Raw genomic sequence first — 24,953 nt, forward strand, 5'->3', positions numbered from 1 at the left:
TTGAGCCAGTGTCTAATTTGTTATGCTTCCTTTCCCTTGCAATGGAACATTCCAGATGGGAGAGGCTCAGCATTCCCGAGTGAAGACAGTGTGGAACCCATTCCCTGAGCCAACCTGAGATGGATGTGCAGTGCGATCGAGAACGAGACTTGTGCTGTTTCAAGCCCCTGAGATTTGGGGATGTTTGTTACTGCAGCTGAACCTAGCCCATCCTGACCGATACACTGCTGCCGGGAATAGCAGGGGGTGACACCACCAGCAAAGGTGAAATGAGTATAGTAGAGTCACCTCGTATTCACATTTTACTTAAACACATCCAGTTGTCTAGAGAAAAATATTTTGTTGCATGTGGCATTTTACCTGCCCTTCTGCTCTCTGAGTGAATGTGAGATTAGAGACAAAATCATGCAGCGCCCTCATCTGCACACCCCTTCATGCTCCGCGTGTTTCAAGATATGCATTTTCTGGAAAATATGGCCACTAAGGTCAAATCAATGACTTTATCCAGTGTTTCACCAAAACCCAGCTCCAATACTGGAAGGAAACTGGCTGTGTAGGGGCATCCCTGGGAGATGACATGCCCCCTTCCTAGGAGATTTCTAGGGATGATTCTGTCCCTGTGTGATTTCTGCCTTGCTGGTTGCAGATGTGACTCCACTGCACAGAAGGCGAGTCCCTTAGGGGCTCACGATCAAGTGGTCCTTGTCTTCCTCAACCTTGGGCGGATGCAGCCTCAGGCAGGAGGCCCCCAGGGGATGCACAGCACACCTGCCAGGTCCTGCTCTGATCCTGCACTGGCCCTGCCTGCTCCTTCTCCCCCCCACCACCGCCACCCTCCCCTCCTGCGTAAGGAGGAGAGGCCAGCCCAGCAGCGAGTTCCCTGTCACTCTCACCCTTAAAGGGGCCCCTGCCATCTGCCGTCAAAGAATGACTTTGAGGGGGACTTCAGGGTTGCACAAGGAAGCCCCCTAGCAGGCATTCCTCCCGCGACCAAGTGATGCCGGCACACCAAGGATGCGGCAAGGATGATGCCAAGCGTGTCCGGCTTTGCCAGCAGGGGCCCCTCGTGGGCGAGGTAGCAGTTTATTAAATGAGCTGGTCTGTTATCACGATGGCTCTTCCAAATGGCTACACAGAAGCCTTGGTGCAAACCTATCCTTCTACCGGCATCTGAGACAGAGTCCTGTTTTGGTTTTGTTTGTTTTGTTCTTAGTCAGCATGCATTTTCCTCCGTCGTGAATTAGATCCTTTTTTCCAGTTAATCTCAACACCGATTGAATCAGGTCAATCACTGCTCCCCTCCCCACCCCCATTGACCCGCGAGCTTGCCCTGGACTAACACATTCTCATGCTGTGCAGCAAGGAATTCACGCAGGGGGCCCCGGGCTGCTACTTTTAGAAGGGCCTGCTTGCAAGTTGGGCTGGGCTGTATCTGGGAACACAGCTTCTAAACTGTTCCTACACCAATAGGAAAGGCTCCCTAAGTGACAGGGGTGTTTCCCTGTAACTAGACTGTATGCACGGCCTGGTTTGTGCCAAGCGCCTGCCTTGCTCTGGGGGGTCTGGGGTTCTGGTGTGTGCCAGGCAGAGGTGCCCATGTGACCAGCCCCCAGTGGACCCTGGATGCCGCACCTCTACTGGGCGTCCCCGGGCCTCACCACCGCACGCGGGTGGCTGCTCATTTGGCTGCACAGTGGGCGCTCTGGGTGGTCCTTCCAGAGGAAAAAGGCACAGGCTGTCTGCACGTGGATCCCTCTGGACGCCCATCTCTGTGGGCCCACCGTGTGGCTGTCCTGTGTCACCGTAACAGTTCTGAGCCAGGAGGACAACGTTATGCTGAGTCCTGGGACTTACCGACCGTGCTCGGGACCTGGGGACCCTGAAAAACGTGCATGGCCAAGATCACGTGAGCCTCCAGCCCCAAACCTTCTCACCCAGTGAGAGCTGGAGAAACGGTCTTCATTTCTGGGAGGCAGCCTTCCCTGACCACCCCGTCTAAGTGGCCCTGGGTCACTTGCTCTCTCGTCACCTGACCTCCCGCGTCTGAGTGGGAAGCTGCCTAGTCGCTCGTCTGTCCCCTTGTGTCTTGTCTGTGTTCCCCCCACCCAGAGGGGCTCCACCCAGGGCCTGGCCACCTGCTCAGCATCGCAGCCTGGGGGGGGGGTACCCTGTGCTCAGAACTTGTCTGTTGGGCGGGGGGTGTCCAGACCTCCCTCTCCCTCTGTCTTGTGTTTCATGGCCACTTAGCATTCTCCTAACGCATGAGCAGGACGGGAAGGGAGCAGGAAGGCGGAATAAGCCAGGAAACGTTATTTATCAAGATATAGGCAGCATCACCTTGTTTTCAAAATAAAAAGCATCCAAAGAACTTATCCTATGTTCTGATAAGAACTAGGAGAAATCTGGAAATTCTCTCTCTTTTATGGAATTCCAAAGTGAATATCTGACACTCATCTCCAGTAAACTTTAAAAAATCGACTGTTTTACAGGAGGATAAAACTGGGCCTGCGACCCGTTTAACCTTCAGTGGAGAGAAAGTTCCCTGACTGAGTAGGGTACTTTGTTGCCTACACTGGGAACCTTCCATGACGTTAAATTAAATGCCTCTGGGATCAAGACAAAATTCCCCTCCGCCACACAAATTCAAACGTCCCTGCTCCCCACCTCTGCATCCTAAACACAAAAGTGATGGGAAGGCATTGAAATTCACCGCTGTTAGTACACTGCCTTTGTCAGAAGGGAAGTTCCAAGTACATCACAATGTCAACAAGAGGTCATTGGATGAAAAGAGGGGAAACAAGGGAAGCTGAGAAGCCCACCTGGCAGATCCCAGCGTAGACCCCAGAGCCAGACCCCTGGGGCCGAGTCCCGGCTCACCGCCTGGCTGGGTGACCCACTAAGCCCCTCCACCCGTGTTGTCTGTAGAACGGGGCTCAGAACGTGTGCGAAGCCACGCTGGTCGGCACCCGTCAAGGGCTTAGGACGAGGTCTGGTGCGTGGGGTGTACGTGGGAGACGCCGGCTGGCCTGTACCGCCCCAAGGCCTGCTAGGCTGGTCACCGCCCCGGGTGCGGTGAGATGCTCTGTCACACACCTCCGCCCGCACCCTCGCCAGCGCCCCTTCTCCATCCCGGCTGCCGTGCGAGGGAGGGAGGTCCAGGCACTTACCTTTGCCAATGGAGGGAGCCAGTCCGTTCATGAACCTCCGGAAGGGCTTGCCGGGGGATGCGGGGACGTCCAGGGAGCTGCCTCCCAGCAGGTCGCTCTCGCCCGCGTGCTGCCGGAGCCGCTCCAGGTCCCGGGACAGCAGGCTGAACTGCTCACCCTGTGCGCGGCATTTCTCCTCCAGCTCCCGCACCCTGCACTGCGCGGCGGAGACCCGGACCCGCGGTCAGCAGGCGGCCTGGGCTGCTGGGGCCCCGCGAGTCTGCGCACGAGTGTGCGTGTGTGCGTGTGTGTGCACGCGTGTGCACAGGACTGCATGCCACGTGGGCATGGGTGGATGACAGTGCGTGTGCGTGTGTATTGTGTGCGTGTGTGTTGCATGGGTGTGCGCAGGACTGCATGGCACGTGTGCATGTGTGGGTGACAGTGTGTGTGCGTGTGTATTGTGTGCGTGTGTGTTGCATGGGTGTGCGCAGGACTGCATGCCATGTGTGCATGTGTGGATGACAGTGCGTGTGCGTGTGTACTGTGTGCATGTGTGTTGCCTGGGTGTGCAAAGGACTGGGTGCCATGTGTGCATGTGTGGGTGACAGTGTGTGTGCGTGTGTATTGTGTGCGTGTGTGTTGCATGGGTGTGCGCAGGACTGCATGCCATGTGTGCATGTGTGGATGACAGTGCGTGTGCGTGTGTACTGTGTGCATGTGTGTTGCATGGGTGTGCAAAGGACTGGGTGCCATGTGTGCATGTGTGGATGACAGTGCGTCTGCGTGTGTACTGTGTGCGTGTGTGTTGCATGGGTGTGCCAGGACTGCATGCCATGTGTGCATGTGTGGATGACAGTGCGTGTGCGTGTGTACTGTGTGCGTGTGTGTTGCATGGGTGTGCAAAGGACTGGGTGCCATGTGTGCATGTGTGGATGACAGTGCGTGTGCGTGTGTACTGTGTGCGTGTGTGTTGCATGGGTGTGCGCAGGACTGCATGGCACGTGTGCATGTGTGGGTGACAGTGTGTGTGCGTGTGTATTGTGTGCGTGTGTGTTGCATGGGTGTGCGCAGGACTGCATGCCATGTGTGCATGTGTGGATGACAGTGCGTGTGCGTGTGTACTGTGTGCATGTGTGTTGCCTGGGTGTGCAAAGGACTGGGTGCCATGTGTGGATGACAGTGCGTGTGCGTGTGTACTGTGTGCGTGTGTGTTGCATGGGTGTGCGCAGGACTGCATGGCACGTGTGCATGTGTGGGTGACAGTGCGTGTGCGTGTGTATTGTGTGCGTGTGTGTTGCATGGGTGTGCGCAGGACTGCATGGCACGTGTGCATGTGTGGGTGACAGTGCGTGTGCGTGTGTATTGTGTGCGTGTGTGTTGCATGGGTGTGCGCAGGACTGCATGCCATGTGTGCATGTGTGGATGACAGTGCGTGTGCGTGTGTACTGTGTGCATGTGTGTTGCATGGGTGTGCAAAGGACTGGGTGCCACGTGTGCATGTGTGGATGACAGTGCGTGTGCGTGTGTATTGTGTGCGTGTGTGTTGCATGGGTGTGCAAAGGACTGGGTGCCACGTGTGCATGTGTGGATGACAGTGCATGTGCGTGTGTACTGTGTGCATGTGTGTTGCATGGGTGTGCAAAGGACTGGGTGCCATGTGTGCATGTGTGGATGACAGTGCGTGTGCGTGTGTATTGTGTGCGTGTGTGTTGCATGGGTGTGCAAAGGACTGGGTGCCGTGTGTGCATGTGTGGATGACAGTGCGTGTGCGTGTGTATTGTGTGCGTGTGTGTTGCCTGGGTGTGCGCAGGACTGGGTGCCACGTGTGCATGTGTGGGTGACAGTGCGTGTGCGTGTGTGTTGCATGGGTGAGCGCAGGACTGGGTGCCGTGTGTGCATGTGTGGGTGACAGTGCATGTGCGTGTGTACTGTGTGCGTGTGTGTTGCATGGGTGTGCACAGGACTGCATGGCACGTGTGCATGTGTGGGTGACAGTGCGTGTGCGTGTGTGTAGCGGGAGGGCTGCCTCTTTCCTCCACGCGAGAGCGGTGTCTGAACAAACTAAGCTTCCCGTGCACCCTGGCCGTCGGCCAGGTTTCCTCTCAGGGCGAACGTGGGAAAGCACAGGAGCCAAGAAACCTTGCAAACACTCAGATCCCAGCCAACTGCGGATTGTTCTGGGCTCTGTGTACAGCCCGGGCACTTTGCGGTTGGCACGCCTCACTGTAGCTGCTGGAAATTTGGAGCGTGAGGCGGTGACACAGCCCAGCTTTGCGGACAGCTCAGTTGCTAACCCCTGGATGCAGTTTTCTTGTAAGCTGCAGAACCCCAAAGCACCCCGCTTTGGCATTAAAGGGAATTGCTGTTTGCTGGATTGGCTTAGCAACATCGCTGCCGTTTGCAGACATCGGAGACATCTCGGGAGCACTAGGGAGCTGGGAGTGTCCCCTGGGCACACACGGCAGGGAAGGGTACCGCGGGCAGCTCTCCCCATTAACCCCCATCTTTGCCTGCTTTTGGTTCTCAGCGGTGCGGGTGTGATCCAGCCACTCTCCTCTCCCTGGGGAACCGTGGTGCACACTCCCTACACCTCCTCCCCTGGTGCCCTTTCTCCTGCTGTCAGAGCTCCCTGCCCTGAGTCACTGGAAGAGGGGCACAGGGAGGGTCCGCTCTGCCCCCTCCCCTGCACGCTCCCTTCCTGGCACATTCTAGTAGCTCCCTGACTATTTCTCATCTGCCTCCGTGACTAGATCATTTATGCGCCAAGCTTGTGCTTTCTGGTTCCCTGAGACACCGCAACGCGTTGCATAGCACTGGCACATTGCAGGTGCTCAGTAAATGTTTGCTGAAGCAGAGAAGAGGGGACCCCCTGACTTGCAGGCATCACGTTCCTAGAGGCAGCAGCTTGTGTCATCTGCATGGAGGTCCTGCCTTGTCTCCCTTCCTCAGTCTGTGATAAGTGGAAAATCCCATCTGCTGTATTATTAACCGTGGGCACCGTCTGGCTTCCTCCACTAAAATGTCAACTCCACGAGGGCAGGAATTTTTGTCTGCTTCTTTACCGCTGTGTCCCCAGCACTCGGACTAGAGCTTGGTACCAAGTCGGGGCTTGAGAGATGTTTGGTTTCATGGAGGTGTGCACGCAGGGATGCAGGACAGTGGTAGACTGATGCTCTCTTCCTCTTCCTCCTCTTCCCTTCCCCAGCCACTTCCCTGTCCCTCCTCCACTGGTGTTAAGCTTTTCAGCTCCTTAGGCCAGAATGAAGTGCTGTTTATGTCTGAGATCATGGAATTCTAAAAATAGACCTAACAAATCCCAAACCAATAATTAATTTCTTCGATGCATTTAACAAAATCAGCAGGATTCTTCTCTTAAAAGGCTGAACGAGCTTGGCTACGATTGCCGTCACCACCGAGGAAGGCACAGAAGTGACGCCAGGCTTCCCTGGGCACAGGTGGGGACGTGGAGAGATCCGCCTCCCGCCCGGGCACCCCCCATCAGGGAGACGCAGCACCCACCCAGGAGCAGCGGTGACCCCAGGATGGCGACATCAGGTGCCTCAAGGCCAAGGGTTCTGGCTCTCCCTGCTCAGCCCTGAAGACTAAATGTTTGCTCCAGGGCTGAGCGACAGGTCCTCAGGCAGGGAACAGTCACCAACAACCCAGCCTCAGGCAAGAAGGGCATTAAAAGAGCCCTGAGCTCACCTGTTCATCCAGGTGGGCCGCCAGGTACCATGGTGGTGTGTGTGGGAGGGTGTCAGGTGAATGTGGAAGAACACAAACGCCATTTAGATGGCCACGTCCTCATTGTAATGTGCACAAGAAAAATACAACTGGTAATCAGATCCTTCATGTCGCGTGTGTGTGAAAAGTGAACTAACTCAAAAAGCAGATAGATTTTTCACTGATGTAACATTCGTGAAATGACAAGACGAAAGCAATGGAGAGCTGATCAATGGTTGTCAGGGTCTGGGGTTGGGGGAAGGTCCGAGTACTAAGAATTAAGATGAGGGCGTGTCTTTGGGGGGTGGAGCCATCTGTATTCCCGGTAGCGGTTCATGAATCTGTATGTACCATCGAATTCCATAGAATTGAACACCAAAGGAAGGGCAAAGAGTGACCCTCTGTAGTTTGGTTACTGATACTGTGCCTGCGTCCGCTTCCTGGTTTCAACAGTGTACTCTGGTCACCTACGACGCTGTCCCTGGGGAGCTGGGTGAAGGTACACAGGGACCACCTGTGCTATTTTTGTAACTTCTCGGGAATCTCAAAATTATTTCAAAATAGAGAGTTTTAGAAAGTGAACGGATTTAAAGAAAATACAAAATAATCATGGAGAAAATCTTAAAGGCGGTACATGAAAAGCTGGTGCTGTGGGAACATCAGATCAGGAGCTTGAGCGTTAGGGCAGCCGAGGTCTCAGGAGCCCACACGGGGGTCGAGCATCGAGGCACCTGGAAACAGAGGCCCCGGGCAGGAGGTCTTGATTTGCTGGGGCCGGGGGTGGGTGGCAGCACAGAGAGGAAGGAGGGCAGGCTGTGTACTCCCAGCAGGCCCTGCGGGACTCAGACAAAACCAGAGCGGAAGGTCGGGGCTCACGCAGGGGTGCTGAACTGCTGCACGTTTTGGGTGCTACAGTGAACTCCATCTCCTGGGTACCACTGCTGGCCGGCCAGGACCCCAGCTCTTGGAGGGCCTCCTTCCAGGGAGCGTTTCATTGTTCAGGGTCCCCTTCACTGATGGGGACCGTGAGAGGCGGTTTTCCCCGGCAGCTGGCACAGGACGTGCCTGTAGAAAGGGGGGCTGGCTCTGATGTGAGTGGTGAGGGGAGGGTCCTGGAAGCAGGTGGATTGGAGCCGACGTCAAACCATCTTTGTAAACGGAACATCCCCGGAGGTGGCGGGAGGTGCCCACGAGAGGAGGAGCGAGGCAAACCCGCAGGATCCTGGGGACACAGTGAACCAGGGTGTGTACATTGTCTAGAGAGGCGCCTACTTCTCAGCATCGGTCCAGACCCACCCTGGGCAAAACTTCCGGTTTTCAGGGAATCTTCGTTTTGATGTAAAATCTCTCAATCCTTAAACGTTGGAGGGTATTTCGAAGGCTTACAAACAGTCTGTCCTGACAAGGCTCATGTAGAGATATGGACGTGGCCTGGGGGCAGCCACTCTGTGATTCCACTTTACATGACAACGTGGATGGCAATCCCAGCATCTGGTCAGGTTGAGTTGGATGGCCCTGGTGGCCCCGTGCATGGGCTCCAGCTGCACCCACCTAAGTCCCAGACACACAGGATGATCCCCACAGGGTCTGGAGCCAGGGGGCTCTGGGATCTGTAGTTTATTAATACAATCCTTCTGGATGGAGAGAATATGTCCCAGGGACTTGAACTTCATTCTGGGGCAATCGGTGTCGTAACTGAGAATCCCACCCCAGGGGAGGTCAATGCAGGTGCTGGGAAGGCTACACTCCAGAGGCCGCTGCCCCGAATAAATCAGCCACCTGCATCTCCATCCATGCCCAGGCATGCCCACCTAGTATGGTCGATATCAGAAAAAAATTGGTAACCCTAACCCTAACCCTAGCCCTAGACATGATGAATGGGAGACATGGGCATTTGTTGGTGAAATTAAAGGTATTCAAAATATGGGATATCTTAGCGCTACCCCACCCTTGAACGAATAGTGCGTAAGACTAATGTGTTATGGGGGATGGCGCCCAAGGCTGGTCCTCAAAGTGGTCTTGTGTCCAGATCCTGATTCGGAGGATTTCTGCTTTTGCCCGAGGCCGCCAGAAGCAGGGCCGGGGGCCTCGGCTTCCATGGGGGCTGGTGGAGGAAGCTCCTAAGAGGGCAGAGAAGAGGGATGTGCCGCTTCGTGCCTTCTTGTCAACAAGCGTTTTGTAATACACGTGTGCACACGTGCGACAATTTGGTTTGAGACTTGCTTCCACTGTGACCCGGGAGCGAAGCTGTAGGGCTAAGCCTCTCCCACCTCGCATTTCTACCCCAAAGATTCTAAGAGTCCTGCGTGATCACAGCTAATTCTTTGCCCCTCTCTCATCAATTCCTTGCTTTGTTTCTCCTCTGGGTATCCGAGGACACGGCTTCAAGACAGCAGGATGACGATTCCCAAAAGTCAGGCAGCTTCCAGATGCCTTTTCTCACTAATTTCAGGGGGGAAACGATCTGAACAACTAGGAGATGAGGCGTAGGGACCCATTAAACCGGAAGAATGTCCCACAGGGGAGTGCTCCCTCTGGAAAGTTCACCCAGCTTCCCTGCTGTTTCCCTCTTCCAGGAAGGAAGCAGGTTTCCCTTCCAGAGCCTCCATGGACACCCTCTCCGGGCTGGGTGGAGACAGCGGTGCGGCGGAACCACGCCCGCTTGAATTAACCAGGCTGCTTGAGTGTCCCCATCCCGGTGTGTCCCGGCCCCGCTTCTCCTCACCCTAACCCGCCACCTGCGCATCAGGAGCGGAGGGCGGCTGCATTCTGGCCACAGCGGGGACAGACGGCACCGTCATCGGGCGAGTAAACTCGAACTGGAATAAACAGCAGAGACTTGCAAATTTGGCTGTGGGTATTTATAAAGACGAAGGAAAACGCATCCAAAGATGCACCTGCCAGCGTTCCCAAGGTCCTCCACTCTGCATTTTTCATCTGACTTCCAGGCTTCATAAAGCGGAGTGGATGAGTAGGGCACTGTGCCCTGTAATTAGCGTCCAAACCAGGACCATTTTGAGGGTCCAGGGATGCTGTGAACACTCACGCTAGCACAGCCAAGCCAGGGGCGTCCCAGGCAGTGCAGGAGTGATTTGGGAGTAAGTTGTTCTGTGCGGTGTCTTTAGGGGTAAACAAGGTTTGTGGTGCTATTTATTGCTTAGTGAGTACCTACTGTGTGCCAGGGCCCGCCGGGGGCTCTCTATGCATGAGTGCTGATGGCCAGAGAGATTCCCAGGGGTAAGCTGGTGTGAGCCCGTTGCATGGGTGAGGAAGACAAGGCCAGATGGACTAAAGACCAAGGTCACACACCCAGTAAGTGGCAGGACACACCCAGTCCTCTCTGACTCCAGGCTCTGGGCTGTGTCTAGATCCCAGACCCCCCCACTCCCTCATTCACTCAGAGGGCCTGGAGGAAAGTCACATAAGCTCATTGGGTCTCAGTTTCTTCATCTATAAAATGGGAGAGAAGCTTGCCTTCCAGAACTATGGCAAATTGTAAGTCCAGACTCTGGCGGGCATGGAAGGGGCTCCATAAGCAGAAACTAAGATCTTTTGTCCTCTGCGGGCAATGGACAGCGCCAGAGGGACGGCTAACTAGTGACTCAATCACCCTTGCCTCTCAGACGGCCGAACTTCTGCTTTCAGCAAAGGTGATGGTGCATTTCAGCCCATGCAAGTATATTAGAATTTCCCCACTTTTTATCATCAGCGGGAGACATTGAGGGTCTCTCCATACTCTTTCACGGTGACTCCTAGTTAAGAAATACCCTCCACTGCCAGGTTAATACCCACACCCACACCCAGCTCTTGCCTGCAACTATAATATACACAGAAAAACCCCATCAATTCATCTGAACCAGCTCTGAATTCCAGGATCTTGACAAGTAATTGCTCTGAATTCTAGAATCTTTACAGGACAATGCCATCTTGATACTAAAATGTAACAAAGTAATAACCAAGGGGAGACTTGGGTGAAGATGACTTTTTACTTAGTGTTTCGCATCCTTTAATGTGTATGGAGTCAGCACTATTAAAACACAAGTGTCTTAAACATTTGCTTTGGTTCACACGATTAATGCCTTTATCAAATTGCCCAACTAAAGCACAGTGAATTCTGCTGCTGGTGGGTCTGGATCATTTGAGTCTTTTGCTTCTGTATAGACAAGCATTAGTCACAGAGGCACCCTTTGCGCAGATAAACACCTTTCACTGATGAGACTTCAAAACCTGGGGCTTCCCGTTGACTGTAGCTTTTGTCCTCCCAACTGCGGTTGGGAAGGGGAGCATTAGGGAGATAAAGCTGGAGCCAGAGGTAGTCCTGGGTGGCTGAACCCCCAAATACCTGAGCATCCCCAGTTTCTTTGTCCCTAACAACCTCGTCCGCCAGCTAAGACTCATGGGTACAGAGTAGCCAAGTCTACCCTAGGGAGGGAGAGACCCCATCCCCACAATTCCTGGGGGACAGAGAATTCCTAAGAGATTTAAAGGCAAAGCATTAAGTATAAACTTCTTTATCTGCGCACTTCTCAGATTCTCAACTTAGCTAATATTCTGTCCACTTTAGTATCAAAATTGCATTGCCCTGTAAAGATTCCAGAATTCATATGTGGCAGAGCCATGCCACCAGGCCCCCACCCAGGGAAACTGCACTTCCCAGCCTCCTCTGCAGTGAAGCGGGGCTGGGTCACTAGGTCTGGCCAGTGGCCTGTAAGCAGAAGTGACACTTGTGCCTTCTGTACCTGAGACACGGAAGAGGTCTCCCTGCCATGGTGACCAGGAAGCCGTACGCTCTGGATGGCACAGCCTCAAGATGCAGGGAGCCTGGATCCCTGAGTCACCACGTGGAGTGGAGCTTCGTGGCGTGTTCCTATATCTGCAGTGGCAAGAAATGAACCTTTGTGTGTTGAGTGTGAGACTTTGGTATTTGTTACTGCAGCACACCCTGGCCTAACCTAACACACACGTCAGAGACCAAGTTCATCTGTTTGATGGGACCAAACGTATTCATTTACTCACAAGCACGCTCCCTTGCCAGACGGTCACTGAGCATCTTAACACAAGCCAGGCAAGCAGCATGGTACCTGGGGCCTTGTTTAGGGACCCACAGAAATGGTTTCATTTTAATTTCCTTTAAAATCAGAGGAAAACTGAAGATAATAATAATGAATCCAACCCGGATTATATTCGCCTTTGTACCTAAGCAGATGTAAAATATAATTTTAATGTTTTTATGGAAGAAGGGACCCATGAAAGCAAAAGGAGCCCAGGGACCAGGAGAGTCATTGTGCAACTCAGATGCTGGACCCTTGCCTCCAGATGAGCCCTGTCTCCTTTCGAATGAGACCCGGGGATGAATGGAGCCCGTTCAGGCTCGTCCTGGCATCGCGCGCAGGTGGATGCCTTGGTCCAGGAGGAGGGCAGCAAGTGCTGGGAGTGAGGCCATAAATACCTAGGAAGGAGCCCTGGAGAATTAGCCACAAAGCATGCGAGACGCACATGCGAAGCCCTCAGCACTGACACACTGGCGGGAACCAGCTTATCGTGGGCGAGAGTCCCCTGGCAACGGACCCCAGAACTCGCTGCCTCCTAACCCAGCAGGATTTAGGGTTTATGGGCCCCCTAGTCACGGGCCATCTCTTCTCTGCACACTCTTTTCTCAGTGACTTGAGATGGTGTTACCCGTGGACCCTCAGGGCCTAGGCTCTGCCCTTAGAAGCTGTGTGTCCCTGGCAGGTGGCTCAGCGTCTCTGTGCCTTGGTTTTTGATCAGCGAAATGAGGAGGCTGATATCAACCTCCCTGGGTGGTATTAAAAGGATTAAGTTCCATCACTCTTGTCACTTGTGACCACGTGGTGTGCGTTCCTGTCTCTGCTGCTGCTGGGGAACGGCAGGTGGGCTGCTCGGCCGGCATTTCCAAGTCTGGCTGCTGCCGGAGCTGATCCGCCTTTTGGTACAGCTTTGCTGGCAGGAGACCTGACCCCACCTCGCAGGGAGGTCAGGATTCCGAGGTCAGAAGATGCTGCCGTGCAGCGGTGGAGGGTTTGGATCCTGGCGCCAAACTCCTGGGGCTTTTGCATCCAGATTCTGCCCCTGACTAGCTCCGAGGCTTTGGGGAAGTCACTTCGCCTGACCGTGCCTCGATTCCCCTGGTTGTCATGGAGACTGAGAGGGACAATACGTCCGTTATCTCCTAGGTAACCCGCAGATGCACCCTTAGAACAGTGCCCGGCTCAGAGGAGGGTTCAATAAACACTGCTGTTGGCACGGTTGCTGTTGTTATAACTATTTTCTTTTGCTTCTTTGTCTTAAACTCACTCCCTCATAAAGTGCCAAGGAAGCTACGTAGCCAGTACCTGCTCTTAGGCTGTTAGGTTTGCAAACAGAGCTCTCCATCTGGATTCTGAAAAGCTCTGTTCTGTTTTCAGTTGACTCCTGACCCCTGTCTTTGCTCAGCCCCCAAGCCAGCCCGGATCGGTCCTTGGGTGTCCTGACCAGGAATAAAGACACCGCTCCCCTCAGTCTCCAAACATCCTGGCCAATCATTCATCAGCAAACAGCACTGAGAAACGTCCACAGAACCGGATGTGTGCGTGCAGGTGTTTTGAGGGGTTCACCTAACACGTCTTCCGGGGCAGCCCTTCTCCGTCACTGCGTTCTCTCTAGCTGCGCAAGGAGGTGGGTTGTTCTGCTTGGTAGATTATGTGACTAAAGGAAGTCACCAGCCTGCCAAGTAGGAGGCACAGAGAACATGAACTTCCAAACAAAGACTACACTGCCCGCTAGGGATGCTTGGAGGATCGGCGGGCGGGGTCTCACTCGGGTTATTCTTGGTCATCAATTCTGGTTACTAAGGTGCTGAACCAGGATTGGCCAAGATTCCCAGGGGGCTTACTCCTTCAGATAGCTCCCCTTCCTGTAACCAGCCTGGCACTCTCTAAACCACGCTTCTCGAAGCACCCGGAGGGCTGGTTAACACGCAGATTTCGGTCCCCCACCCCGGGTTTCTGACACAGTGGGTCTGACAAGCTCCCCAGTGATGCCAATACTGCGGGTCCCAGAACCCCGCTTGGAGAACCACCCAAGAGTGAGAAAAGTCGTTGGTTCTACAAACTCACGGCCAAACTCAGAGTTTTGGAAAAGGCTCAAAACCCTGTTTGGAGGGGCAGCTCATTTCTCTTCTTCCCCAGGCGGATGCTGGTGAGAAGAACAAGCAAGGGCCCCCAGCTGCTGGAAGGGTCGCTGCCCTCACTCGACACAGAATGGGAGTGGGACCGCTCAGGTGCAAGGTTTGAATTCCGATGACGGACCCACCAAATTCTGGGCTCTTGGCCGGGCTCGAAAGCACGTGGCTGGCCCAAGGGTAGAATCATCCCGACAATTCTCCTCCCCGAGGTCATCTGAATTCACAGAACGTTCTTCCAGCCTGAGAATGGAAGCCGGCTTTGCTGGCCCCGCTCATCACTTCAGAGGACAGAGCCCTGGGCCTCAATGCCCAAAATAAAGCATCTCCCTGGGGTGGAGCCCCCAGGGGCAGCTCCTTGGCTCCCCTGGCTCCAGGGAGCCCCAGGCACCCACGACTGCATCAGAAAGCTGCCCATTTTCGGAAGAAGAGGTGGATGGAGCGGGCCCAGGGGTGCGCGGCTGGTCCATGACTGGGGAAAGCATCACCAAGCACACGGGGAGGGGCAGACATCATTCCCTAAAATACCTGCATGCTGTCCAGCGTGTTCTGGGTGAAAAGCAAAGCAAGACACAATGACAGGAAGATGTTGTGAACAAAAGAAGACACAGATTCTCAGTGCATCTGCATTGCCCTTTCCGTTTTTCCAACCGAAGCACGTTACGCCCATCCCCACGTGCGGGGCACGCACGGCCACCAGCGCCGGGTGACATGACCTCGGCGGGGCTGTCACAGAGCGGCAGCTCAGAAGGCGGATAAAAACAACACAGACGATCAGATCGATGGGCTTGGGGTGATGGGAAAAAAGAAACTGCACTTCCAGCCAGGAGACTATGTAAATCAAAGTGCGGTGAGTGATTCCGGCGGGGGGAATGAAATGATTTTTCAGGGAGATGTATGGCCATTTGGAGGTCTGTTTCCAGTCTCCTGGGTTATATATTTTCCCACTTGCTATTTATTACTCTCAGCCCTCCAGATATTCATTAGCTAATGGACGCTTTCAAAAAATCAATTTTAATATATATGACCATAATGATGAAACCTTTTCCTGGGGGAGGAATAGATTTTAAAAGGCAATGTAAGAGATGAATATATTCTGTTTTAAGTGGCTGCTGGTCCCCTGGGGACAAGAGACAAGGTCATCTTAAAGAGGACAGGTGCTTCCCATGTGCGGAGGTGGCAGGCCCAGCGGAAAGGCCCTCTTGGCCTTTCTTCACGGAACGGAACTAGGGGAGGAGGCCTCGTGGGGCCACCCCAAGCTGTGCAGCCACACCCCGCTGCTGTGTCTGTGTCTGTAGTGAGGGGTCAGTAACTGGGTGACCTCTGTCTTCGGCAGGGACACTCCTTACGTCCATTTATCATGCATGAGGAACGCAGACGGCAAAGGCCCCCGGGTGATCCCAGGAGTTCCCCGCTGCTCCCGAGGATGCTGGCATTAGGCCATCAGCCAGGGACAGAAGAGTGGTCCAGACATGCCACCCACTTCCTGCCAAGCCCCCACCATCAGGGTCAGTGAGAAAGGTCTCTGGGCAGCGGGGGAGGGTCACTCCCGCTGTGCTCATGGGGACGGTACCCGTGGCAGCACCTTGATCGTGTTCACTGCTGTGATTCCTGCCAACGCCCCCCTCAGATGCCAAGTGCTTCCTTGGGCTTAGTGCTGTCACTTAAAACTCCCCCATTCATCTGACACCCATTGGAATGGCCCATCCCCCGACCTTTCTCCTCGAGGAAATCATGCCCCCCCAAGTGAGCGGGGGCTCACCCTCCTTGCTTTCCATCCAGGAGGAGCCAGCAGAGGAGAGCAGACCACCCCTGAGACCCACAGCTCTGATGCTGGCTGTGTGGCCACAGGAAAATTGCTTAACTTCTCTGTGCCTCACGTCCTCACATGTAAAATGGGAACCCTAATGGCGCCTATCATATAGGCTGCTTGAGCTGACGACACAGGAGGATGTGTGAACAGCACTAGTAACCGGTACCCAGTGGGCACTCAGTAAAGGTTAGCTATTGCTTCTATGAGGCATTAACGCAATATCCCCTGACCTCACCCACCCCCAGGAAGAAAGCCATCATGGCTGGTTCGCTTACCTCTAGCAGCTGCACCGCGCCTTCATGTTCTTTCTTAGCTTCAACCTGAGCCTTTTTTGATGATAAAAAGACAGAAGAGTGAACGTTTAAAGGGAGAAAAAGAGAATTACAGATTAATGTCTAAATTATCAGGGAGTGTGGGTCATTGATTTTTATTCCTCTAATAAACCCCTAAATTCTAAGGGTCTAAATCAGTTCTCATTTTTCTCTCCCTTTGGGCAAGATGGAATGGATTTGGGTTTGATGCTCTTTGTAAAAACTGGAAAGCGCCCCCTGATCTGGCAGAGAGCAGGGAGGCTGGTGGGATTCAGCTGGTGCACGAGGGTAGGAACCCGATTCTATTATTGAGAAGGGGCCACACACGGTAGGTGGCTGAACCCAGACAGCAGGATAATTCTGCCCAAAGCCTCAGAGAGCACCATCATTTTCTCAAATGTCCTTAACTGCTTGAGAAATAAAACACAATCATGCGAACTTGACCCCCGGATAACCGAAGGTCTGCTGAGATCCCACCAGGCCCTGAGGAGGGGCTGCCCGGGTGGTCCTGAGTGCCCAGGCTCTCAGCTGTAGCAGGGGGGCTGCCTTCTTCAAATTATCTGACACAAAGCCATCAGCTCCACAGAATAAGAAATTGTACAAGTTTCACCAAAGATATTTCTCAGGATGGCTGCTGCCCAGGCCACATGGTAAGTTCACACAAAACTGAGATGCAACATTATTACTTCCTGTCCTCACGGACCCTAAAGTTCTAATATTGTGATGACAGTAAATATCTGTTGTGTTTGCCTGCCTGGAACTATGTCCTGGGAAGAGGTCCTGACTTTGCTGGGGATCCACTGAATACATGAGAAAGGTTCTAGACTCACAGTGATTGGTTAGTGGGTGAGTGCATGATCCAGTTAGAACAAAGAGACTTTGCCTGGGAATGCTGGGAGGAAGGGAGGCCCTTTGCCTTTGGAACTTGAGGCTGAGTGGAGGAGAGTTTGGAGCAGCTGCAGCCATCTTGCCACCATGAGGGGCAAACCTGGAGCAGCCAAGGGCCTTGACGTGGAAATCAGAAATGAAGCCAAGGCAAGGGAGAGCAGAGGCAGGAGAGCCATGGAGGTCTGATGGGATTTGGGAGGTGCTGGGTTCAACCACGCCTGAAGCCAGCTGATCTGGGCCCTGGATCCAGCTGCATCTGAAGCTAGATTTTCAGTTGCATGTACAACTGAAATTCTCTTTTTGTGTTTTTTGTCATTTGAAACCAAGAGTCCTAATGAGCACAATTGTTGAAGGCATGACACCTCCCATTTTAACGCTGGGGACACCGAAATTTAGTGAGAGGGTGCGGGTGTCATAAGACGGAGGAGGAAGGCCTGTCCCCACATCACCACCTTGATGCCTCCCATCAAATTGGTCTCCCAGGTCTTACAAACATTTAGAGAAGATGTTCTCCTGATGCTACAGGGTAGCTGCCTCTGAAAATTGAGCACTAAGGAAGAATCCATGTATTAAATTGAGATTTACATTTAGAATTCTCATTTCTGGAGGAATATTTTCTCCAGGTGCCTGGAGAATAATGAGGAGACGAGTTAATATCATAAATAAGCCAGTGAGAGCTATCTTAACAGCTTCTGTTTCTCACTTGAAAACTTCTGTGAGTCGGAAAGAGGGAAGGGCTTGGCTTCCCCAGCACAGACTAAAAGCGAAAAGTAGCCTGAGATTTCCATAGAGTTCATTCATATGCATTTCATTCTCACATATTTCCAATGAGGCTTTTAAGAGCTGGGGAAGTGAATAGAACCCAGCAAATTAACTAGACCATTCTTGAATTCAGCTCAATCTTCAAAGGCTCAAAATTATTCCTTTCAAAGCAAAAACAACAAGAGGGACAATAAATCACGAAATAGGAAAAAAAAGACAAACAACCAGAGAACATACAGGGATTATATAAATAACACCATCATTGAGCCACTTGAGTCAAAGATAGTTTTCAAATGGCAGAATGAAAAACAACTAAAAACTCCATCGCAGGCTGTTAAAACACAGCCAAGCTGGCAGTAACAACTTCATTTCTGGCTTCAAGTGAAAATCAGGAGTTCGTTTTTGTAGGCTACTTGCAAGCTGGGCCATTTGGGCAATCAGAATAGATGGTTAAAATTAACAGTTAAAATTGGCAGCGCTGAATTCTTGCAGAATCTAAGCAACAGCTTAAGCAAGGCTCATTTCGGGGGCCACCGCCAGCGCATGGGGGAAGCTGAGATCTTCACGCAGACGCGATTTCCTACAGAACACAGTGAACTTGAGAGGGACCACGACTCCTAGGGAGGCCCACAGTCCTGCTGTCAGAAGAAGGGGCCTGTCATCTAGGGGATCAAATGTCCAGGGGGTGGGTTGACCGCAGCAAACACATCTGTTTCAGGGGAGGCATAGCTGTGTAGAGGGGATGTAGATTTCCTGCTGCCAAAGCTCTGGACTTTTGGCTCAGACAGACTGGACACGTAACACTCAGAATAATAAGTACCCAAGCACCTTGGTGATGGGGTTGGGAGTATGGATGCTGGTTGGTATGAGCAGGCTCATTTATGGGTGCTGTTAATCTCAGCTCCACAGAAAAGTGAACAAGATTCATGGACTCAAGACTGAGGGCTACACAGATCCTCAAGTCAGGTCCCTGAGTTCCACAGAGCTGAGGAAGCCATGAACCAATATTCCAGGCATGTGTCATAGGAGAAAACAAGACACTGAATGAACTCGGAGGGTCAGCCTGCGATTCCCCCCTCCCACCATCCACGTACAACAACTAAATCCAAAACATCCAAGGGAAGCACTTGGCATGGAGGCAAAGCACTTTGATGAGATGTGGGGTGAGTTTGGCTTCTTTTAGCAACCCACGTGTCAGTAATGGCCTTAAACCTGGAACCTTCATTTCCCACACGGGAGGAATTTGAAAGGACAGTCACATTGATCAGATCTGCAGATGAATTTTAAATGTGGAAAAACTCTTTTGCTCATACATCTGGATTATTCTAGCTGCTAATTGTAATAAGACAAGGATGTAACCCGCATGAGAAACTGGAAATCTGAAGCAGCTAAAGCAGCTGGACTCCGGTCACCATTTCCCTAGAGACATCGGGGTCGGAGTCGGGCCTCCAGGTCCTGCATCTGTAAGGGGACCCGCATCCCACAGGTTACGGGTGACGGCTGCCGCCACTCATGCATTCAACAGACATTTATAGAGGATTGCCTAGAACTTACCATCAGTTATCCCGGTAATTTCATATGACCATGAACTACATCAATGGATGGAATCTTACTAGGTCTCCCATTCGTTCATCCATTCATTCATTCAAAGTTCCCAAGCATCTCTGTTTACTCATTCATTCATTCCCCCACTAATTCATCCATTCATTCCCCCACTAATTCATCCATTCATTCAAAGTTGCCAAGCATCACTTGTTGAGTACCTGCTCTGTGGCAGGCAATGTTCTGGGAGTGCAGACACTAGGCAAATAGGTACATCGAAGGGCAAGTGGCATCATTAAATGGGGTGAGGTGGCAGAGAGCGCCAGGGCTGGCAGGTTGAGGCCATTCAGGCAGGGAGGCCAGGTGGAGACTTCAGTGCCAGCAGTAAGCCGGCTCTGCCGTTATCTGGGGACCAGGCATTCTGGGCGGAGAGTGACACAGGACAGGGGGAGACAGAGGCAGGCGGGGACTTCAAGAAGGCGACACGTGCAGTCCAGGTACTGGGCCCAGAACACGCTGCACTCAGAGCGAATGTTCACGGTGTAGCTTTTACTAGTACTGTCACCGTCCACAGACTACGTCACAGCCTCGCTCACGCTCACCGCTGTGCCATTGCCCCTACACGTGGCTGACACACGATGCCCAAGAGCTGCTTTTTTTTAAAAATTTTTATTTATTTATTTTTGGCTGTGTTGGGTCTTCGTTTCCGTGCGAGGGCTTTCTCTAGTTGCGGCAAGCGGGGGCCACTCTTCATCGCGGTGCACGGGCCTCTCACTATCGCGGCCTCTCTTGTTGCGGAGCACAGGCTCCAGACGCGCAGGCTCAGCAATTATGGCTCACGGGCCCAGTTGCTCCGCGGCATGTGGGATCTTCCCAGACCAGGGCTCAAACCCGTGTCCCCTGCATTGGCAGGCAGAGTCTCAACCGCTGCGCCACCAGGGAAGCCCAAGAGCTGCTTTTCGAATGAATGGAAGTGAGGATTCTTGGCTCCCCGATCTCCACGAGCAGGCGTCCCGTGGAAAAGTCCTCGTAGATGGGACTCGCTCTGCTTGGACTTTTAGTTTTTTAAGCTATGCCTCCACCAGCTACCAGAGATAAGGGTTGGCTGACGGTCCTATCTTACCTTGATTCCCATTGGAATAGCCTTTGGCAGTTTGATCATTTGTTCATTCTTTAATTCAAGTGTTTTCACTTGCACATTATTTCACCTGCTTCTCCCAACCGCCGTATTGAGCGGAGGGAAAAGCTGAGCCTCCAGGGAGGGAGAGGCACCTGGAGAAGGTTCCGGGTTCCTGACCTTCGAGCTGGCTGAATGCCCAGACCTTCCTTAGGGTGGCCAGGTCCAGAGGTGAGGCTGAAACCACAAAGGGATCTCCAAGGAGTGTAAAATGTCAAAAAATCCACCTACATTTCATGGGAAAATATACCCCTAGCTTCCTTAGACACATCCTGTACATCAAGAAAAAAAAATATTATGGGAGCCAGGAAGCAGCGGATCCAACAAAGTACAGAAAGGTGGAAAGGGAATTCCCCAGATGATGGGGAAGGGCGTTTCCAGGCCCAGCTCTGATTTGGCCTCCAGAGCAACCAGCCTAGACTGGAAGAAGAGCCCGGGCTCCAGGCAGGACGTCTCGGGGGAAAATGGCATTAAAACATCCCCTGAGAAGCAGGGCCATCTTGAGAGGGATTCTACAGCTCTGGCAGAAAGTCTGGGAGTAGGGGAGTGACGGGTACAGAGAGGACTGAGCAAACACACAGAAAGAGGCAATTCACTCCAGGGAAAAGGAAAAGCTGTACAAAAAAGGGAAATGCTGCCCTTTGCAGAGCCTGGCAGGTCGTGTGCAGAGCATGCGTCGTGGAGGATGGAACAGAATTCAACTGGGGACATGACGTTTGAGATCGTCCAAGCTGGATGTCTAGTTGGACAAAAGAAGTGGGGTTCAGAGGCAGAATGTGACTTGGAGAACCAAATCTGGCAGTTGGCACACAGGTGGCATTCAAACCCACGGGGACCTAGTGAGTGTAGGTCAAGAAGAGACGTGGCTTGCGGACTGATTCTTGGGGATGTTTAGAGGGCATCTGTGGGGAAAGAGGAAAACTGGAAGAGGGTGGGGTCCTGGAAGTCTGGGGGGTGGGGACGTGGACCCCCTCAAACTGTGCCTCTGGGTCAAAGAGGATGAGGGCAGGGCACTAACCACTGAGCAGGACGTCCCGGGTGACTTAACAAGAGCCGCGGCACTGGGGAGATGAAGGTGGGCCCCATGGGAGTGGGTTCAAGAAATATTGGGATTTGCAGCAGCATGGATGCAACTAGAGATGATCATACTAAGTGAAGCAAGTCAGACAGAGAAAGACAAATACCATAGGATATCACGTACACGTGGAATCTAAAATACGACACAAATGAACGTATCTGCAAAACAGAAACGGACTCACAGACCTAGAGAACAGACTGGTGGTTGCCAAGGGGGAGGGCGCTGGGGGAGGGACGAAGAGGGAGGTTGGGATTAGCAGAGGCAGGTTCATATATGGCGTGGGTGAACAACAAGGTCCTACTGTATAGCACAGAGAGCTACATCAAGTATCCTATGATAAACCATAATGAAAAAGAATATTAAAAAAAAGAATGTATATATATGTATAACTGAATCTCTTTGCTGTGCAACAGAAATTAACACAACATTGTATATCAACTATACTTCAATTTAAAAAAAAAAGAAATAATGGGAGTTGTAGTCAGAGAGAACAGGCGGGCCCTTGGAGATATCTCACACTGTGGTCTCATGAGAATCAAATTGGAACTCAGAGAGCTCTGGTGACTTTTATTGAGGTAGGGGGACAAGGGCTAGACTTTGTCCTTCCATAGGACATAAGCACTTGCATAATGGGTGTCTGCCACTCATTTCAACTTCATCCCATCTAAAGCCGTTGCCCTCATCAATCTCTCACTTCATTCTGTGTATTTTCCTTCATGGCATTTTCTTGATCTGAACTTATTGAATTCTTCATGTACTTGTTCACTTACTCTCACTCTGTAAGGCAGAGGTCTTGTCCTACCCTGAACTGCATTCCCAGTTTTCAGAACAATGGCAGAGCAGCCAACACATAGGTGGCAGCCAGCAAACATTTGCTGAGGGAAGGAAGGAAGGAAGGAAGGAAGGAGTGATCAGGGCAGCAAGTGTAGCACGAGGGCCGTCCGTGCTGGAAATCAAATGGACACACAAACTCTGGAAAGAACTCATCAGTCGTGTTCCATTCAAGTCTCAACCTTTCTCTTCTAACACTTTTTAAAAAAAAAAAAATCAGAGCTCTAAGAAATTACGAAGTTGACACATTCATCCTTCATTAGTTTTTCTTCCTGTGCTCCCCCACTGATGAAGCAACAGTGTGTCCAAAATAGAGACAAGGATGAATACAGGGGGAAAAAGAAGTTGGATGGTGCTCAGGAGAGACTTTGGGAGCTGAATAACGGACTTGGCTCTAGTACACTTTCCCCGGCATCAAGTGCTTCGTAAATAAAACTCCAGGCTCATGGAAAATGATGCTCTGCTGAGAAAAACCGACCTGTCACCCTTGCTGGACAATACTTGTATTTCTGTCGGCTTATTATCTGTCCTGGAAATTCCCAGCCTGGGGACACGGCTTCTGGGGAGGCAGTGAAGGAGCGTGCGTACCAGGCAGGTATCTCCAGGCACCGAAAGGTCCCTCCCACACGGCAGGAGAAGAGAAGAGTAATGTCGCTGTCTGTATCCCAGCAGTATCCTTTCTGGAGAGCATCTAATGAAACAGTGCTGCTCAGCGGGCCAGCCGACTTACTATGACAGGTAACAAGGCCTGCGACTGTGTCCATCGCACCAGCCCGATGAAATCTATCCTTAGCACGAGGTCTCCATAAATGATAAGAGAAACAGCATGGGAAGTTATCTGCCCGATGCCACACGCTCCGCTAATAAACTCGGGAGGAGAAAAACCACTCTGACAGATAGGGGTCACCACCCAGGCAGGGTAAGCTATCGTGTCCTTTATTTGAGATCAAAGACCTGGAGGGGCTGTCGGGGGATGGAAGCACCCACCGACTGGAGGAAGAGATTCTGCTGCTCATCCCAGCTGGCGCCAGGGGGCGTCTGGGACCAGCACCTGTGCCAACGGTCACACTGCCCTGGCTGGAAAGGCTGGCTGCCCTCCCATGGGTGGGGGGCACTAGGCTTTGGGAAAGAAACGCAATGAGAGATAGACACAGGGGCCCAAGACCCATGGCTCTGAAAGAGGAATCCTCAGATGCATTTGGAGAGAGACAAGGGGACCAAGGCTTATGACTAAGGATGGGGCAGGAATTAACTTTCTTGGTCCCCAAACCATCAAATTGGGATATGTGGGGATACACATTCTGAGCTGCTCAGTACCCCCTCCCCTCCCCTCCTCCCTCCCTCTGCTTTCTGTTCTTTCGTCTTCCTCCCTCTTTTCTCTCCTTATTTCTCTCCTTTTCTTTCTCCCTTTTGTGTTCCCTGTCTCTCTCTCTCTCTCTTGTCCTTCGTTCATGAGATCACTTAGCAAACCATCATGTAAACCTCCCCAAGAGAGCAGCTGTAAACCACAATGATTCCTCCCAATGCTGTCATGCTGCTCTGTGGTACGGATGCCCCACGATTCACACAACCACGTCCTGCGATGAGCATTCGATTTAACCCCGTTACCTGTGCCCACACTACAGGACTGCAAACCAAACCAAACCATCATTTTGAACGGGTTCCTGTGTTTCTTACAGGGCATCTTCGGCATATTCCCAGAATGGAAGGTTGCAGGGTCAAAATAGACCTGTGTTTTTAGCTTTCATTGATGCTGTCAGGTTGCTTGCCCCCAGAGCTGAAGCAATTCATACCCTTTTCAATAATCCACAGGCGTGTCATTTTCCCTACAATCTCGCCAGCATCGACTGTTAGAGCCTTGCCTTTGATTTTTTGCAGCTTAGAACATAATCACAAGTCAACTTAGGAGAAACTAGAGAGCCCAGGGGCTGTTTCCGCGCCAGGAAGGAGAGGGAGGCGCGCCCTAGCCTGTGAGGAAGGGCTCGGGAGAGCAGCCGGCCGCCCGCACCCAGGTCCCCAGTCCACCGCCCACCTCCTCCCAGCCCCCAGCCTCAGCCCGGCTCACCTTCTGCAGGAGGTCGATTTCCTGCTGCTTGGCGTTGAGGACGGCCAGGGCTTGTTCATGCTCCAATTCCAGCTGCTGCCGCCGTTCCGCCGTCTCTCGCATGTGCTGCGTTGCGGGGAGGGCAGGTCAGGTCAGCCCAGCGCCCCGCAGGGAGCTGCGTCCTGGGTCCCCACGGCCGGCTCCCCGCCCTGACTCACCGCCTGCATCCCCGGCTTCTCCCGAGGGCAGCAGGACCAGCCGGGGAAACCCTCACACCCACAAGCCTTCCTCCCCCGTTTTCACATTTTCTAGTTTACATGCCAGGAGCACGTGAGCAGAGCTGCAGGTTCCCGTGCTGTGGAGGTGAAGCCCTCTTCTTCCTGTCTGGAAAAACTCCTCCCTTCTCTCCGTGTTTTTCCCCCAGGTCTTCTGCAAATACCAGCCAAGACCTATGG

At 52.6% G+C, this 24,953-nt stretch overlaps 1 protein-coding gene across 7 annotated transcripts in view; it reads right to left on the reverse strand.

Annotated features, from left to right (window-relative positions):
- Nucleotides 1–24,621, reverse strand: part of RIMBP2 (RIMS binding protein 2) — a 76,524-nt gene extending 51,903 nt beyond the window's left edge. For 6 of the 7 annotated variants that reach the window (XM_061170402.1, XM_061170400.1, XM_061170398.1 and 3 more), the window contains exons 1-3: nt 24,520–24,621; nt 16,141–16,191; nt 3,168–3,363 (exon numbers count right to left, since the gene is read on the reverse strand). In XM_061170402.1, the coding sequence (XP_061026385.1) occupies nt 3,168–3,363; nt 16,141–16,191; nt 24,520–24,621 (349 nt within the window). The remainder of the gene's footprint in view (nt 1–3,167; nt 3,364–16,140; nt 16,192–24,519) is intronic. The other variant, XM_061170404.1, reaches the window with a different exon arrangement.
- Between the last annotated feature and the right edge of the window lie 332 nt (nt 24,622–24,953).

Source organism: Eubalaena glacialis, chromosome 15 (assembly GCF_028564815.1).
Source record: "Eubalaena glacialis isolate mEubGla1 chromosome 15, mEubGla1.1.hap2.+ XY, whole genome shotgun sequence".
NCBI lineage: Eukaryota > Metazoa > Chordata > Mammalia > Artiodactyla > Balaenidae > Eubalaena > Eubalaena glacialis.